The 17700-nt window shown below is 44.1% G+C and overlaps 1 protein-coding gene across 1 annotated transcript; it reads right to left on the bottom strand.

Annotated features, from left to right (window-relative positions):
- Window positions 1-1151: 1151 nt before the first annotated feature.
- Window positions 1152-14453, bottom strand: LOC128429769 (exocyst complex component 6B). Its single transcript, XM_053415552.1, has 3 exons — window positions 13297-14453; window positions 4221-4333; window positions 1152-3230 (listed from the first exon to the last, which is right to left on the bottom strand). The coding sequence occupies exons 1-3, from the start codon at window positions 13471-13473 to the stop codon at window positions 3104-3106; spliced, it is 417 nt and encodes a 138-aa protein (XP_053271527.1). The 5' UTR covers window positions 13474-14453; the 3' UTR covers window positions 1152-3103.
- Between the last annotated feature and the right edge of the window lie 3247 nt (window positions 14454-17700).

The following is a 17700-nucleotide window of genomic DNA, read 5'->3' as shown; positions in this document are numbered from 1 at the left end:
GTGTTTCTGTAACCTTTGACCTCTCAGGCTCATCAATAACCAGGAGGTAGAGAGAAGTGTGTGCTGTCTCATCCGTCTTCATTAGGACTGTGTGTGTGTGTCTCTGTGTGTGTGTTTTCATTCACACAACCTGAAGCGTCCCTCATTTCCCTCGTGACCAATAAAGTATCTTTCTCCCTGGAATGATTATATATAACTTTATAATCTCTCCTATCCTCCCTCAGTGTCTTTGGAGGAAGAGAAGTTTTTCATATCTCATATTTCATATCTCACTGACTCTGTAACTTTTATCTCGCACACAGGAGCCGGACGATATGCAAAACCAGGCCTGAACCAGGAAGTGCTGTTGAAAACTTTATCGACACGAACAGGCACAAACTCTCTCTCCTGATCTCGACCTTCATGATATTACAAACATCTTCATCTCGGACGGTAACTTACAATAATACAACGGAGACTTTAAAATATTTGTTGGATTTAATTAAGTATCAGTCAACAGTAGAAATACACCTTTTATAAAGTGAGGGTTCTATTATACCCATGATGAAAAAGTCATAGGTATGAATTTTTTTACCAGTTTTCATACGATGAATTTTTTATCATCAATACACCTGGTTGGAAAATTTTGACCGACAACTAACCTTCGACTTTTTAAACAACTATCAATATGCCGTTTTATGATATTTAATTCATACTTTGCTCTAACCTTTTTCATCACCAATTACTAATCTGATTGGTCCATTAGCTGAAGCTTCTTCTGTCTGGATGATGTTAGAGCAGGAGGAGGAAAATAAAGACTGCATGAATATTTTAAACTGGAAACTGAAAGTGGAGCCAGAATTTACAAAAGTTAATTGAATGAATAATAAAGCAGGAGAGAGTCGAGGAAACCTGGAGCACGCAGAGAGGTTGTGTTGCTTCGGATCTGCGTGGCTACCCTTCACTGAACACACAACTCCCACCTGCAGCGCCAACACACACACACACAGTCGTTAATCACGTGCTTCACAGCAGACACCCACGCTGTCTGAGAGGTCAAAGGTCACAGAAGCAGTAGAATCAAACTGACTCTGAATTCTGCTGGTGTGTGAACATAAAATAAATGGATGAAATACAGAGAAACTACATCAAGAAACAGTCGAGAGGAAATATTCAACAGTTCAACATTTATTACAGATTTTTCCGTTGCCATTTTTTTTTCAAATGCGTTAGTACTTTACTTTAATGTGTTAGTGGTTTAATGCAACAGCTTCGTTAACAGTGCATCCGTCTCAATAAAGATTTACAAAATACAGAACATAGCGTCAGTATCTGAGGGTTGTCAGTTCCAACGCGTTTGTGTGTTACTGCCATGGTGCCCTTAAGCAAAGGAGTATTAACAATAAATGTAAAGAGTTATATTTGTCGAAAATTCTGCAACCTAAACATAAAAGCTCCAGAGATCCCTTGTTGTCCGTGTAGTGTGGAAGTTCAGTCACTGGGTCGGAACGCCACAGAGCTGCTGTGAGCTGCGGCAGGAAGATGAAACAGAAAACATTAAAGGCACATTGAGCAGCGCCCCCCCCCCCTTTTCATTATTAACAACACAACACGAATATCTCGAGTCAAAATTCACCAAAATCACAAAGCAGGAAGCAAATCTTTCCTCCTTCCTGCCGATTGGACGAGAGGCGACGGTTCACCGCGAAAACATTTGTGTACGTGTGACCGAACCCAGACACCGAAAAGAGACGCACACATCAGCGTACAGTTGATTTCACAGTGCACACACATCGCAGTTGATCAAAAGAGAGTTTGAAGTTCGAATCCCTTTTTAAAGCCCAACGATTAACACACACAAAATCCTGCAGGTTCCGTTGCTGCTATTGCACCGAGTTCAAGAAAAAAAGGCAACATGAAGATCCACTAGCTCCAACAATAGTGTGAATATAATAACTAAACAAAGGTTTGTGTAGCCAAACTACACACACAACTCTGCGTATGGAAGACATGACTGTGTGTGTGTGTTTACACAAATTAGTCTCTTTCTAGCCAAAGACAAACAAAACAGTTTTCACTTTAGAGCCATCGTCTTTAAGACCGAGCTGTCGATACAACATGAGTATCAATGCTCAGGCAGCGCCCCCCACTGGAAAGGGGTGGAACGACACCCCCTCCACTTCGACCCCGACCCGAGCGTCCATTCAAGTGTTCGCAGATCAACGAGAAATTGTTTTATCTCTTCCGGACCTGATCTCGAGTTCAGTGCTTTAAAACGCCGCAACCGAAAAGGACGATGGAGACGACGCCCCCTGGTGTACATTCAAAATACATCATGGAAGACGTGGAAGGTAAATGTCAACGTTGTAGTTTGACGCTTCTGAATCGAAAATAAAATCTGCAAAAACCCACAAAGATTCTCTCTCACAGCCGCACAACGCAGGTTTCCGCGATTATCTGACTCACACATTTCTCAGTAACAACGAGGCTCGGTGGCGTCCGGCAAACTGAAAGATTTAGTAATTAATACTTTAAATTAAGAAACTTAAGTAGATTAATCTAGAATTTAATGTAAATATGATTCTTAACTGAACTGTTTGTTTCCCACATGAAGAAATCCACGGGCGAATCGTTTTAAATCTACGAATAAGGCAGATGATGTGTTTTTAAATACTGTCAACAGACCGAAACCAAATTATGTGTTTTTGTCTCAGAACTTACACCAACAACCTTTAGGCGATTGGGGGGGGGAATATAGGCCACAAGTGGGTAACCGCAACTCAAACACGTCCTCCATCGCCCCCTGAGGCCGGAGGTCAGAAACGTTAAGCACCTGTCACTTTACAAAACTTTACACAGAACAGGGAAACATTGTGCATTTGTTTGGGACTATTTCCAGTTGTGGATGGATACAAGTGAAATGTTGTGATGAGTATTTAACGCTGCAGGACGGAGAGCTCGTCCTCGTCCTCAGACAAACTGAAAAGTTCTGATTCCAGAAAAAAGATTGTGCAGTGTGAAGTCCAGTGGAGTCCCAGGAAGTGAAGGTGAACAGACGGTTGATACAGCGCAGCGATGGATTCAATCAGCCAATCAGGCGATGGCGTTGGGGCCGGCTGTCCAATCAGGCGTGGTGCTGTGCGATGAGGTTGCGTAGCTGCTTGATGACGGTGTCGATGAGTTTCTGTCGGTCTCTGTCCGTCTTCCTGAACTGAGCGAAGACGTTGTTCTTCCTGCTCGTCTCCTTCATCCTGCAGACGGAGGAGAAGAAGAAGAAGAGAGGATGAGAGGAGGGAGAGAAAACTGAACTTTCACACTGTGATTCATCTTTTCAGGGTTTTAATGCAGTTAGTTTCAGAAATGTGCACAATCAGGAAAACAAGCATAGTCAGTCTCAACACACATTTCTGCTCAAGACACCTGTTAAACCAGTGTGTGTGTCTCAACAAGTGTGCGATTGTGTGTTTTGTCGCAGAACACTGGTCTGTTGTGGAACCTCCAGGGAGTTCAGGGGGCCCAGCAGACCAGACAAGCCCCAGCAGGGTGCTTCCTCCCAGGCACAGAGGGACCACCAGGCCTGGGCCCCTCCTGGAGCTCCAGAGAGAAAGAACTGAACAACAGAGAGGATCATAGGAGTGTGTGTCTGTCTATGTGTGTGTGTAGGGTGTGTTTATCTCTACAGCAGCTCAGCCCCTACACTGATAAACTGTGAGTTGTTGTTGTAGTGATAACGGCCACAGTGATAAACATCAGGACGTGCGTGTGATTTTCCACACAACAAAACCAAATGAAGATTAAATCTCTTTCTGACACACAAACACACTTTAGTCGTGATCTAAACTGTATTTACACACATGCTCATCACTGCACACACACACACACACACACGTCAGAGAAAATACTCACGGTTTTAAAGACCTAATAAAAAACAACATGAAGGACAAACAGGAGAGATGGAGGTGAAGAAAGAAGTTGTGTGTTGAGACAATAAGTTTGTGTAATCGATTAATCTGCTGATTCATTTGGGAAAATTGAATTGTTTAAATATCTTTTAATGTCTGTTTACAACTTATTTTGTTTAATCAAAGCCCAAATAAACACATCATAAAAGATAATAAACAGAAAAGAGCTGCAGGAGTTTGTGTGTTTGATTATTAAGCCGCTGAAGATCTGATTAACTCCTAAATGACTGGATTCCAGCTGAGAAGCGATGAAGACGATGTGTGTGATGAAGGACTCACTTCTCCAGCAGGACCAGTGCAGTGTGTGGGTTCACTCTCAGGTATTTGCAGGTGGATTTGCCGTAGTCAGCGAGATACGTGGACCAGTCCCACTCGGTGAACAGCTCCAGTAACTGGAGACAAACAGGAAGAGACGTGTTAATGGAAAACATTCTGTTTCCTGTTTGTTCTCAGAAACACATCCTGGTTGTTTGGGGTTGAAATGATTCAGTTCAGTGGTGAGAACATAAACACATGTAGAAACCATGATGAGTCACAATGAGCGTAAACACACCTGGTTGTTCTGAACTGGATTAAACTATGACACAGTCGACTCGTGTGTGTAATTAATAACTATGTTTAAATCACGTACTTATCTGGTGTTTGTGAGTCGCTCTCTGATAAAGATTCAGCTTCAAGTGTTTAAAGGTTCATATCTGATGTGACACTTGAGACGCGATTAATTTAATGTTTACACAACAAACTGCTTTTGACCTCACAATAATGTTTTTAAGTTGCAAATTCAATTTACAACTAAAATAAACAAATTAGTTTAATGGTGCAAATGTCTGATTCGCTTCAGGGATTGAATTTCTAGGATCTTTTGCTTTACAGCTGAAAATATTTTTACATTCATATACAAAAACAAACAGAGGAGAAAAAGAAAGAAGAGGAGGAAGAGGAGGAAGAAGAGGAGGAAGAAGAAAGGTTAAGTCTTCCTCGAAACGGCTCCCATTAGAAACTGTTGCATAACCTGCTGCTGCCCTGCTGAACTCCACCCAACACACACACACACACACACACACACACACACACACACACACACACACACACACACACACACACACACACACACACACACACACACACACACACACACACACACACACACACACACACACACACACACACACACCGGCCTGCAGACATACACACTTTCTGTCTCTCTATCTCTGTCTGTAAAACACACACACACGAGCAAGGAGCCCCAGTGAACTCTGGGTAACACCAAACACACACACACACACACAGATCCAGAGAGAGAAACCATATGTGAGCGAGGGATGAGAGAGGGAGGGATGGAGACCAAAACCACATGTGGGAGAGAGAGGGCAGAGATAGAGAGAGGGTAAAGTAAGGGCAGATGAAGATGGACTGATAAGAACGAGGGCAGAGGAAGGACGAGGGATCGGAGATAAGGAACAGGAAGTGATGAAGACGAGGGACGGAGGTGAAGGTGGTTGAAGAAGAAGAAAGAAACGAGGGAAACTGACAAAATGTAGAATAAAGGAACCAAGAAATATTTGTTTTAATTTTTTCAATTCTAAATTAAGCTCCATACCTAAATTAGAACCTAAAACTAACCCGATCAAAATGAAACTATGGAACAAACACCTGTGAGTTATTCTATCTCTCTGTGTTTCCTTCACTGTGATTGGTCCAAACTGATCACGTGAGGAGCTCAGATCTTTTACCTGAAGTCACCTCGTCAGAGTCTCTCAGGAAAACAGGAAGTGTCCTGAATACTTTCTCTGTCCTCGACCCGTGTTCCCTCTAAATCAGGCTGCGGAGGAAGACTTAAGAGACGACCGGATTCCTGATCTTCTCCTCCATCCATCCCTCCCTCCCTCCCTCCATCCCTCCCTCCCTCCTTCCCACTCCCACCGTCTCTCTATCGCTGTTTTCTTCTCCCTCCCCAACTCCCTCTGGTCCGTTCACTTCTGCATTCACCGCTCGTTCGTTGTCCCTCCTTTGTCCCCGAGTTCACCCTCGCACGGCCGAGGTTTGACCTGCTAATCCCCCCGTATAAAGAAGTACAAACACACACATACACACACAGGCTGTACAGGCACACAAACAGGTACACACACACACATATAGTCTCATAAAAGCCCAAATGTCATCGGTCTTTGATGTTATGAGTCAGTTAATTAGGTAAATGAGATACACACAGTTGAGTTGATGAAGTAAACAAGTGAAAGTGAGGCCAGAGAAAACTCACACTCACACTCACACCCACACACACACACACACACACACACACACGAGCTGGCAGCTGCTGTCCCTGAGATTTGCATGTTGTGTTGGAACGGATCGCTTGTCATATCTCTCTCTCTCTCGTTCTTTTTGTATCACAGATAACAGAAAACAAATGTTGTGTGTGTGTGTGTGTGTGTGTGTGTGTGTGTGTGTGTGTGTGTGTGTGTGTGTGTTTGCTATCTAGGACCGGATCACTCGTCCTATCTCTGGAATTCAGCTCAGTGAATCTCTTTCCTTTCCCCTCCGTCCTTATTTGTGTATATCGGAGATAAGGGAAAAACAAATAGACTGAAGAAGAGATAGAAAAGGAGGGAGAGGAGGATGAGGTGAAGGAGCGGACTGAAGATGCTATGTGATAAAGGAGAGAGGGGGGGGGGGGGGGCTGGAGATAGATGGAGAGAGGGAAGTAAACGAGAAAGTGTGCGGAGAACAAAGATGAAGAGAAGATGTGAACAAAAGAAAAGTTGAGAATTAATGAGATAAAATAAGGAAGGAAAAAGTAATGTAAATGAAAGAGGAGAGAGGAAAGCAGGATGAAGGGAGATGAAACAGGAGGAAGAAGAGAAAGATGAGTTAGAGACTGAAAAGAGGAGAGGATAATAAAATAAAAAATAAGAAGAATGGAGTTGAAGAAAGAAAGGAGAGGAGAGGGAAAGAGAGGAGAAGAGGAGAAATTGATAGAAGAGGAGGGGTGAGGAATGATTGGAAAGAAGAAAGAATAGAAGAAAGAAGAAGAGGAGAGGTGAAGAAGGGTGGGATGAAAATTAGACTGAGGAACAAGAAGAGGAGGAGGAGAAAAGAGGAGCGAAGGATGAGAGGAGAGGTGAAAGAAGAGAAGAAGAACAGTCAAATTAACAGGGGGAGATATGGGTGAACTTGAGGTCAGTAGGTAAATTTGGATGGAGGGAGGAGCGGAGGAGTGGAGGAGTGGAGGGTACAAACATTAGGAGAAGAGAAGAAGAGGAGGAGGAGGAGGAGAGGCAGATAAGACTGATGGGAAGAGAAGAAGAAGAAGATGAAACAAAAAAAAGCTTTCCCAAGAAAAAACGAGGCACACGCGAGCCAGCACGTCCGCCTGGCACGCACACACACACAGACACACACAGACACGCACAGACACGCACGCACAGACGCACACACAGACACACACAGACACGCACAGACACGCACACACAGACACACACACCTGACCCTCGTTTCACCCTAAACACACACGGAAAGAAAGTGCAGGTCTCTCTCTTCACCTCTCGCTGAACTTCTCTCTCCGTCTCGCTCCCCCTCTCTCACCTCGCCATGACCTCCCCCGTGCTATCGCTCCCGTCTCTACACACGCGCACACACACACACACACACACACACACACAAACTCACACACACACACACACACACTATTGCTTCCTCTAATTCTTCGACGAGCAGAAAAACAAAGTGACGTGTTTTTCTCACATTTCTTGTTTGTTTTCTCTCGTTTCTTCTCCGCTAATGGGCCTCTCTCTCTCTCTCGCCCTCCCTCCATCCCTCCTTCCTCCTCCACTCTCTCTCTCTCTCTCCATCCTTCCTCCTCCTCTCTTTCTCTCCCTACTCCTTATTATCATTCAAACCATCACTCCTTTCCCACTCCCCCCTTTTTGACATTTCATCTAATCTCCTACCTCTTACTGTTTCGACTTCACTTCACTTCTCTCTCTCTTTCTATTCTTTCTATCGTTCCACCTGTAGCTGCCCCCTTGCTCGCCTCATCTTACCATCCATCTCTCCATCCCTCCACTCTTTCCTTTCCTTATGCCTCCTCTTTCCTTTTCTGTTTTATATCTGCTAATCTTTCGCTCTGTATCGATACTTGCAGCCGCTCTTATCGTCTTCTCCCTCTCTTTCCTCTCTCCCTCTCTTTTCCTCTCTCCCTCTCTTTTCCTCTCTTTTCCTCTCTCTCCCTCTCTTCCTCTCTCTTCCTCCCCCTCGGTGTTTAGCAGACTTGTTAATGGTTACTCCGGCTGTGGATTTGTTTGTTTAGAAACGTCGGGGAATCGCTGTGTTCCCGTTCGTAACGGCCAAAGGACAGGGTCACCCAGAATTCATCATGTTTACACACACACACACAGACACACACACACACACACACACACACACTAATGTTTCCGCTAAGACATTTGGGACCAACACCCTGAAATAAAGTTTATCGTTTATCGACTAAACAGACGGGAAAGAAAAGACGATTAAAAAAATCTTCCTGATTAAAATAAGTCATCCTGCTTCTCCTCCGGGCGTAACTTCACTCTCTCTTTCCCTCCATCATCCTCCCATCATCCACTCCTCTCCCAGCTGTCCATCTCTTCTCTAAATCTGACAGGGACCAGGTCAAAGGTCGCTAAAAGCAACGAGAGCGGATTAGACTTTTATCAAGAAACGCAGCCACGATGGCACCCGTCTGTCTCTCCAGGACATTCTTTCAATCATCCATCCATCATTCATCTTCTTCACTGTCAACACATCACCACACAGGTATTTACATTGTTCAACCAATGGGAAGAAAGACAGGAAAGTGCTTCTCACTGCCGCCATGAGAAAAGTGTTTCCTCTGACGCCTGTCCGTCATCAGGCGTCTCTCATCTGAGTTCAAAGGTCACGACCCCCCCACACAAACACACACACAGCGCACTGACACCTGTCAATCATCTCTCTCTCTCGCGGTCGGTCTGGAGTGTGTTTACGAAGAAAGAGAAAGAAGTGAAGGAAAGTCCACATCTTTGTTTCTCTGTGATTAAATCTCTCAGGGGTTAAAAGGTCGTTTAAGGAGGAACAGAGTTTTCTAATGGCCACGAAGAAAGACGAGACTTAGAGGAAATAACAGAGGGAAGTGAAATGCTCGAATAAATATTGAAGATGAATTTCACAGCAAAGAAACAAACATGGACTGAAGAATTGAATTCAGATTTCTGTGCCATAAACAAAGAGCATTTTTATAAATATATTCATGAAGTTTAAAGAGTTTATCAAATACTTTAAATTCATTATCAGGCTTTAAATGTGTTTCCCACAACCAGACATAAACCATGAGATGTTGAATTAAGTTAAACAGAGAAGAAGTCAGTCCTCTCGTCTAAGCAGCTTTGAAACCAGTGAGTCCCTGATGACCACACACATCCCATCATATCTCGTCTGTCACGAGCCGACTGACAACCTGCGGCAGAAAAGGATTTTACACTTAACCCCAAATCCGCTCCTGACCCCTGAAAGCCGGAGGTCAGAGGTCACATTCAGAGGTTATCAGTCAACCGCTGCCCGGCTACTGTCACACTCCACTCTCACTTCCTCACTCGCTTTCTTCTCAGTGCTCCTCAGCATTTGTTTCTTTAAGTCATGTGCAAACTCTGAACTGTATCACTTCATCTGGAAAGAAGGCAGCTTGGATGTTTATCGCTTTGCAACAGGGAACTAATTTCTCCTCCTCACCAGAGAGCCAGAAGTCAAATGAAAACCAAGAGCTGGTATCTGCCTGCAGCCGCTGCCAGGAACCACAACACGGCTCAACGTGCACCGGGCTTCACTAATCAGCAGCCGGGTGGAATCTAAATCTGAGTATTTTATCGCTCCCCGTAGAGAAGTTATCTGTTTGTGTCGGGGTCAGAGGTCGGTCACGCTGCAGCACCACTGGAGTTTGCTCAAAGGCACGTTAGCAGGCTGGACGGCCGCCATGCATCAGCTTTATCTCTGCTAATCAAAAACATAAAATTAGACTTAGTCACAAATCAAAAGCTGCTGAGGTTCAGAGCTCACGTTGGTTTGTGAAGCTGCTGCTTGGAAGTCTTGAGTTTGTCTGTCGCCATCTTGGTTTTTCTGAGTAAACATTCACGTAAACACCCGAACACTTCATTTGTACTTTACTGTCACGATACAAAAGAATTTGAAATCTACATCCACCACAAGTTAACAAGTTTTAATTAAATAATAAACTCTGTGTTTATATTTTGGTTCAGGTTAAGTTTTCTTTCGCCCGTGCACAAAGACGTGCAAACAGAGGATCGTACACGTTTAGTTGAAATAGAAAAACGAGCAGCATCACACACTCTTCATGTTCCTCTGAACTCTCAGCTTCCTTCCCTGACTAACTTCTCCTTCTCCTGCTTTGTCTCCAAACTTCTCCCTCTCGATTCTCTCCCTCCTCATCCTTCTCTCACTTACTCCATCTCTAATTCACCATCCTCCTTCTCCTTCTCTCTCTGTCTCTCCGGGCTGAAATGGAATAAGTGCGGGGGGAAAAAAAAGAAAAGACGAGAAAAAGAAACAAAAACAGGAGAAGAGTGCTGGTGGTTCAACCAGGGGTCTCCGCTGTCAATTAGACACTGCACAGACGAAGAGAGGGCGAGCGAGAGACACAGAGGGACAGAGACGGAGTGAAGGAGAGAGAGAGAGGGAGAATGAGGGGATGTGAATGAGAGAGAAAAGTCAAAAAGAATGATCGGGGAAATATTACAGGACTGCAGGAGAAAGGCGAAGGAGCGAGCGACAGAGGTCAGGCGGAGGGTAACTGGATGTTACGGAGGAGGAGGAGGAGGAGGGAAGGAGTGAGTGAGGAGCGGGGGGGGGGCGATAAACGAGTGTGGGCTGGAGTCGGAGGGGCCTGCTGCCGGGAGCCGCTCGCTGCACTGATGAAGCAAATAAAGACGGAAGAGTCCAAAACAAACAGCGCTGGAGGAACGAGGGGTTTTCTCAGCTCCATTTGGATTCAAGCTCTTTTTAAAAAGGTCGACTCGGCATCGAACACTTTTCTAACGTCACTTCGCCTCCAGACACTTTTTTTTTTCAGTGGTTGATTCTGGGCCGGGTTCATTTTGGGTTCGTCCACTTGTCACATCGCACGAGATTCAAACACCGGCAAAGTTAGAAGGGAATTGTTTTTATAATTATTCTACATTAAACGGTTTTACATGGATTCAAATCATCATTATTAACAGTTTTTAAAACTTTGATTTACTGTGTAAATATGCTTGATGTTGAAATGTTTTAAGAAATAATAAATTTAGCTCATAACTTGGATATTGTGGATGTGGGCTCTAAAGTCTGGAAGTCAAGGACGGCAGGATAAATCTAAGATGATTATTAGGAAGAGAATAAAACTTACGATACTTCTCATGCTATCGTGAAATAGTTTAACAACTCTCTGTAGAAAAGGTTCACGAAACACGACAGAGTTCAAGTTTCGAACAGTTCAGATAAATCCACGGCCTCAGCTGCAGGTGTTTGATTTTGCAGATTCAGAAAAACAAGTCGTTTCACCAACGAACCCAAAACAGGAAAGAGTCGAGAGCTGAGAGAGAAGTTTCAAGGGTCAAAGCTTTTTAGGTTCAACTATGTTAGAGGCTTTCTCTCTCTCACACACAGACACACACACACACACACGCGCACACACACACACACACAGGAAGGGCTGTTGATGCAGGTCGTATCGGGGGGGCAGACGGAGAGGTCAAGACTGATAACGCAGAACAATGACCTGACCCGGTCACCACATGGTCACTGTGAGTGTGTGTGTGTGTGTGTCTGTGTGTGTTTGTGTGATATAGAGAGAGATAGCATTAAGTGTGAGTGAGTTTTAACCACCTTGACCTCCCCACCATCTCCCCCCCCCACCCCTTCTCCACCAATTCCTGACCGCCACTTGACCATTGGTCGGAAGCAGCGCAGCGCGGCTCCCCGCCCCGTCCAATCAGCTCGCTGAATGACCCTTTTGTCGTGACCACAGGCTGACCTGTTGTCACACCGATAAGGCCCGGCCACAGACAGGACAGGAAGTTGAGGCAGGGGCCGAGAAACACACACACACACACACACACACACACACTAAGTGAACTCTCGCACACAAGTAATAGCTTGAACTCCACAGATATGGACACAGACGTTTTTTATCTTCAGCGCAGCAGAATCACAAACCGCTTCATTACACTCCAGCCTGCTCTGCGTGCGTGTGTGTGTGTGTGTGTGTGTGTGTGTGTGTCTGTGTGTGTCTGTCTGTGTGTGTCAGCTGTAATATATAAGAGGATAACATGCATGTGAAGCAGACAGGAGAGACAGGTGTGTGTGTGTGTGTGTGTGTGTGTGAGATCAGATAAGGCTGTTTGAGGGTCGCACAGTGAGTTCTCACCCCTCCCTGGCACCAACACTTATCCCACTGACCTCGCTCTGCACCCCGTCTGACTCGTGTGTGTGTGTGTGTGTGTGTTTTTGTGCGTTTGCCGTAACTCAGAATCGCAGGTTAAGAGCAAAGGAGAGGAAGACGAGGGTCAGGCAGGAGTAAAGGAGCGACATGAGGAAGAGGAGACAAATAGAGATTCATAGAAATGAAACTAAGTTAAAAGGAAAACTATAAAACAAAAAGGTTTTATGACTTTATACGATAGTAACACTATCATCCATTATCCTTATGATTCACTGTCCATTTCCATATTACTTGTATAGTTTACCTTCATGACACATAGCAGTTATATAACTTTTAATCTTTTTCAGTTATTGTGCAGTTATACATTGTTCGCATCATATTGTATACCTGCCTATATACTTATATCAGTCTCTATATATATTATTATATAAACTATATAAAACTAAGTTAAATGTGAGAAGGAAATATTTCAGAATGTATTTCAGACAAAGTATGTAAAATTAAAGACTTAAATTCAGATTTTAAATTCTAGACCTATAATTTAGATCAGATCTGAATTCCCGTCATCATAGTTACATGACACAATGACCCCCCCCCCCCCCCTCTCTCTTTGTTTCTACATGTGTGTTGATGTGTGTTTGATTCTGTTTGTGTGTCTGTCTCTCTCTCTCTCCCTGACTCTTCCAATAGATCGGCGGGCGAGCATTTAAATGTCCGTCTGCCGCTCGTCTCGCTCTTTCACCCCCGCTCCACTCCTCTGTTCATCCCCCCTTCTGTGACCGGTCAAACGGATGAAGGGAAGTGTCAGCCTCCCGAAGAGCGAGCGAGGTGGAGAGACAGAGGGGGAAGAGGACGGAGAGAAAGAGAGAGAGGGACCACCCCGGGCGTTCGTATCACTTTCACCTGACTGCACACTTTCACTCCTGATCCCTCGCTCTTTTTGCACCGCTCCGTCAACACTTTCACGCATTCACGTCTTGTCCTCCGTCTCGGGGAGTTCACAATCTGGCCGGAGCCGTCTCTCCCTCGCTCCTTTCCTCCTCCTTCTCCTCCTGTCATCTTCCTTTTGGATTCATTCATCCGCTCTCCTCCTCCATCCTTTCACAGGAAACCCTCTCCCTCGTTTACGCCTTTCTGTTTTTTCACATTTTGCACTTTCGCCATCTCTCTCTCTCTCTCTCTCTCTCTCTCTCTCTCTCTCTCTCTCTCTCCTCAAGTCCACGTGTTTGTCCTCCTTCTCCTCTTTCCCCCGTACGCCTGGTGAGGAGTTGAAAGGTCAAAGGTCGACCTGTTCGCTGATTTCGTCCAGCATGTGCGCTGGCCGCTGTTCAGCCCCGACACACACACACACACAGACACACAAACTCATCCCTGTCTCAGCAGGCCCTTGCCTGAACCCAACCGTCACACACACACACACACACACACAGACACACACACACCAGCTGTCCCAGTGCGACCACGGTCCAGAGGAATGGGACAGTAGCAGATTCCTTTTTTGACTTTCATTTCTTGGGGAATAATTCATGGATCTTAATTTCCAGGGGTTTCTATCAAATGTAAAATTTGGTTCTTGTTGTTTTCTATCTTCCCTCGAACCAAAGACATGAGCAGAGGCTGAAATTTGAAAATCTCCCATGTGGAATTACAGCTGACAAAACTGATCTAACTCTGTGTTTGTGAAAGTATTAGAGCAAATGGATTTTAAAGCATTTTCGTTCAGTCTCTCTCTCTCTCTCTCTCTCTCTCTGTCTCTCTATCCTCCCTCCACAGACGGGTGTGGATTTCAGATCAACTTGGCTAAAGACAAACTCCTGGATCAAAATCTGGTGAATAAATCATTCCGACCAACCGCTGCTTCAACAAGAAAATCAGAACTCTGGCAGCCGGAGTCACGATTAACTCTCATGTTACTGAACTGATCTTATCAACAGAGACATGAGTTCAGCTGCTAAATAAAGAGACAAGCACATGAACACTGCTGATCTGGAGACAGGAGGATTTTGAGGGATGGTTTCCAGGAAGAGTGAATCGTTCATTTCAGTGGGAGTCGGGGGGGGGGGGGGGGGGGGGCGGCGTTAAGTAGCATGTGCACTCGAGGAGCGAACAATGACAAACAAACAGAATCAAGTGGAGGCTTCCTGCCGCGCTGACGGGCGACCTCGCTCTGTGCACCTCGATTTCCTACCAGATATAATAAGAGCCGCCGACAAGGACACAAGTCGAGATAAACTTTCAGATTATGAAACTCAACTTATCAAAATCAGCTCCTGCTTTTGAAGCGTTTGCAGGATTCACAATTAAAAAACGTTTTTCCAACAATCAGCTCTCTCCCTCAGCAGTTTGTGAAACAGCAAAGAAAACTGTAAATACACAGAAGTACAGAATAATCATTAAGAACCTTGAACTTTCCACCTTCTCCCCCCACCCCCCCCCCCCCCCCCACTGTCTCATAGGTCTGGGTTACAGGGAGGTGAGGTGGAGGTTTCCTCTCCCACAGGGCCTCATCTCATCCCTCACACACACACACACTCATCTCCCACAGGCTGCTATCCTCTCATTGGATAAGCGCTACTAGCTGGTCAATCTGACAACACACAGACACACACACGCACAGACACACAGTTGTCGTGCAGTGATATGTTGCTCTTGGAGAGCGAGAGGGAAGCCTCATGAGGTAATGGTTGGGACACACAAGCGTCAGGCAGAGGGCAGAAAGTCTGCTGTGTGTGTATGTGTGTGTGTGTGTGTGTGAGAGAGTGTGAGTGTGAGTGTGTGTGTGTGTGTGTGTGTGTGTGTGTGTGTGTGTGTGGGTAGTGTGTCACATCCAGTTAGTGTCTGAAGTGACCGAATGGGACATGGAGAATCAGGAAAAATCACAAATGGAGAAAAAAGCTGAATTAACCGAGGAGAATGAGGAAATAAATAAGAGGAAAATATGCATCTCTAAACCAATCAGAGCCAAGTACAGGTAGACTCCGCCCACGTAGGGGATGACGACAGGCTGACAGATGTCAGACACATTCTTTAATCCCTAAATTACAACGTGAAACCAAAACTAACCAGATCAAATGAAACAATGGAAGCTCAGCAGGAGCTTCTCCAACATGGTGCTGAAGGGCCCCTGTGGCCCCCGGGTCTCAAGAGAACACGCTACTGATGGTCCTGGAGGGAATGTGTCACATGGGGCCCTGCAGGCCGTCACCACGTTTTGGATATTCACTGTTTAATTGGTAATTAGGGGCAAAAATGTGGAGAAAGGAAAATAATCAAAGCTAAATCAAAAAGAGGTCAAGGGGGAGGAGAAGGGAAGAGAAGGGAGGAGGAGGGGGGAGGAGGGGAGGAGGGGAGGAGGGGAGAAGATGGCATCTCAAGAAGGAAAAGAGATACATGAATGGATGGAATTTGAGTGACTGTGGTCGACCAGAGGAATGAAGCCGGGACCGATCAGTGACGGTGAACACACACATGACCGGCCCAAGGTGGAAGAATGCATGCCTGGCCCATGAGCGGCTGGAGAAGGAGGGGATGAGTGCAACTCTAGTGTTGCAAGGGTTTTTCTGGGGGGATGCCACACCGCAGCGCGCCCATGCAGACACACACACACACACACAAACACACAGACACACAGACACACACACACCAACACGCACACACACGGAGAACAGGGCCAGCCAAAGGTTTGAAGTAACCACAGATTTCTGAATGTTCTAAAAATAGGAGGATTGATAGGATCTGTGGATAATGGGGGCCAAAATGCATGCCACACACACATATAGACACACACACACACACACACAGACACACACACACAGACACACACACACACAGGAGAACGCTGCTGACAGCTCAGATAAGCTTGTTACAGTGAATCAGCCTCGTTCTCGACAGTTTTCAACGGTTGGTGAGAAGATTCAGGCTCCTGTGCTGCGTTCAAGACACGTCCAGAGTAATAAGAGGTTAAATGAAGCCGGAGTGGAGTGTGTGATATTCAGCTGCTCCCCTGCACGTCTACAGGTCAACGTTTAAACCAGAGAGACCTTCTCTCTTATTCCAGATTCATCAATCTGAGATTTGCTACTTTTTCTGTTTTATATCTTTGAAAATGTAAAATATTTGGAATATTTTCTGTCTGTAAAAGCAGTTCTGAGACATTATTTTGCCTTTAGACATTTCTGAACTATCTTATCGACTTAACTTAACTAAATTGTTCATAAAAGATTATAAAATATCAACTTTTGCACCAAGAACTTTAGTAAAAGACACAGGACATTTCTTGTAAACCCAACTCAAACCTAACTTGTAACTCTCTGAATTAATAATTTGTATGGGATGAAGCTCGGACACTTTTCTATCTATAAAGACGTGAAAACTTTGTCTTTATAAATAAACAACTTGAGGTTTTCTGCTGCAGGAGAAACTCCATAATATTCAGGGTCGAGCTTCATAGTCTTGAAAACTGTCAGCTACCGACAATAAGACTGATTCTTACTCTGGATTCTATATTTAAATTATGCCTTTTGCAAAATGTCTAATGTATAATTATGTGTTTAGGTAAATAAGTTGTGTGGCTTCTGAAGAGAAAATTTTAACAAATAAATTTATCCCACACCCTGAACATTTTTTAACAAATGTAAATTTAAGTAAATGTCCAATTATCTATATTTTTGTAATTACTTCCTTGAAAATTCCTCTTAATTTATCAATAAATATGAAAGACCCAGGAACAGCGGATGATAGATAAATAGATTAACTAATTGAAAAATTATGAATAATTATTTAAGAATACTGGGAATTTTTCAGTCAGGTTTATCTAAAATAAACAAAACAATTATTTATTTTCATTTGTATTGTTCACAGATATTTGTGGATTTCATTTCATTTTATTTTACAATTTATGACTCATGATTCTGGATTTTAAAACTTTCTTACTCATACTTCACTTTCTCACACTTTTACTTTGGCTGTTATAATGATATTCATAACTTATCGCAGTTTTACAATATTCCTGTATTTTTTGGTGAATATATATTAATAATAATAAGAATGACAACGTTAAGAAAAAAGGGTTAATATATAAAACAGAGTATGATTCACAATCATGTTGCATATAATATCTTTTTTTTTAAAGGACAAAAGAGACATATAACTCTTCAGGGTTTTAAAACTATTGATGGCATTTGTTCAGTAGTGAGTTTCAGGAAGTCCAGAAAAAATATTATTAAATTATAATATTGATCGAACAGGGTGTTGAATGAAATGCGATCGCGTGTGTTGTTCGACAATGAGCCTGAAAACAACTTAAAT

This window comes from Pleuronectes platessa, chromosome 23 (assembly GCF_947347685.1).
Source record: "Pleuronectes platessa chromosome 23, fPlePla1.1, whole genome shotgun sequence".
Lineage (NCBI taxonomy): Eukaryota > Metazoa > Chordata > Actinopteri > Pleuronectiformes > Pleuronectidae > Pleuronectes > Pleuronectes platessa.
This window is presented reverse-complemented; position numbering and strand designations above follow the sequence as displayed.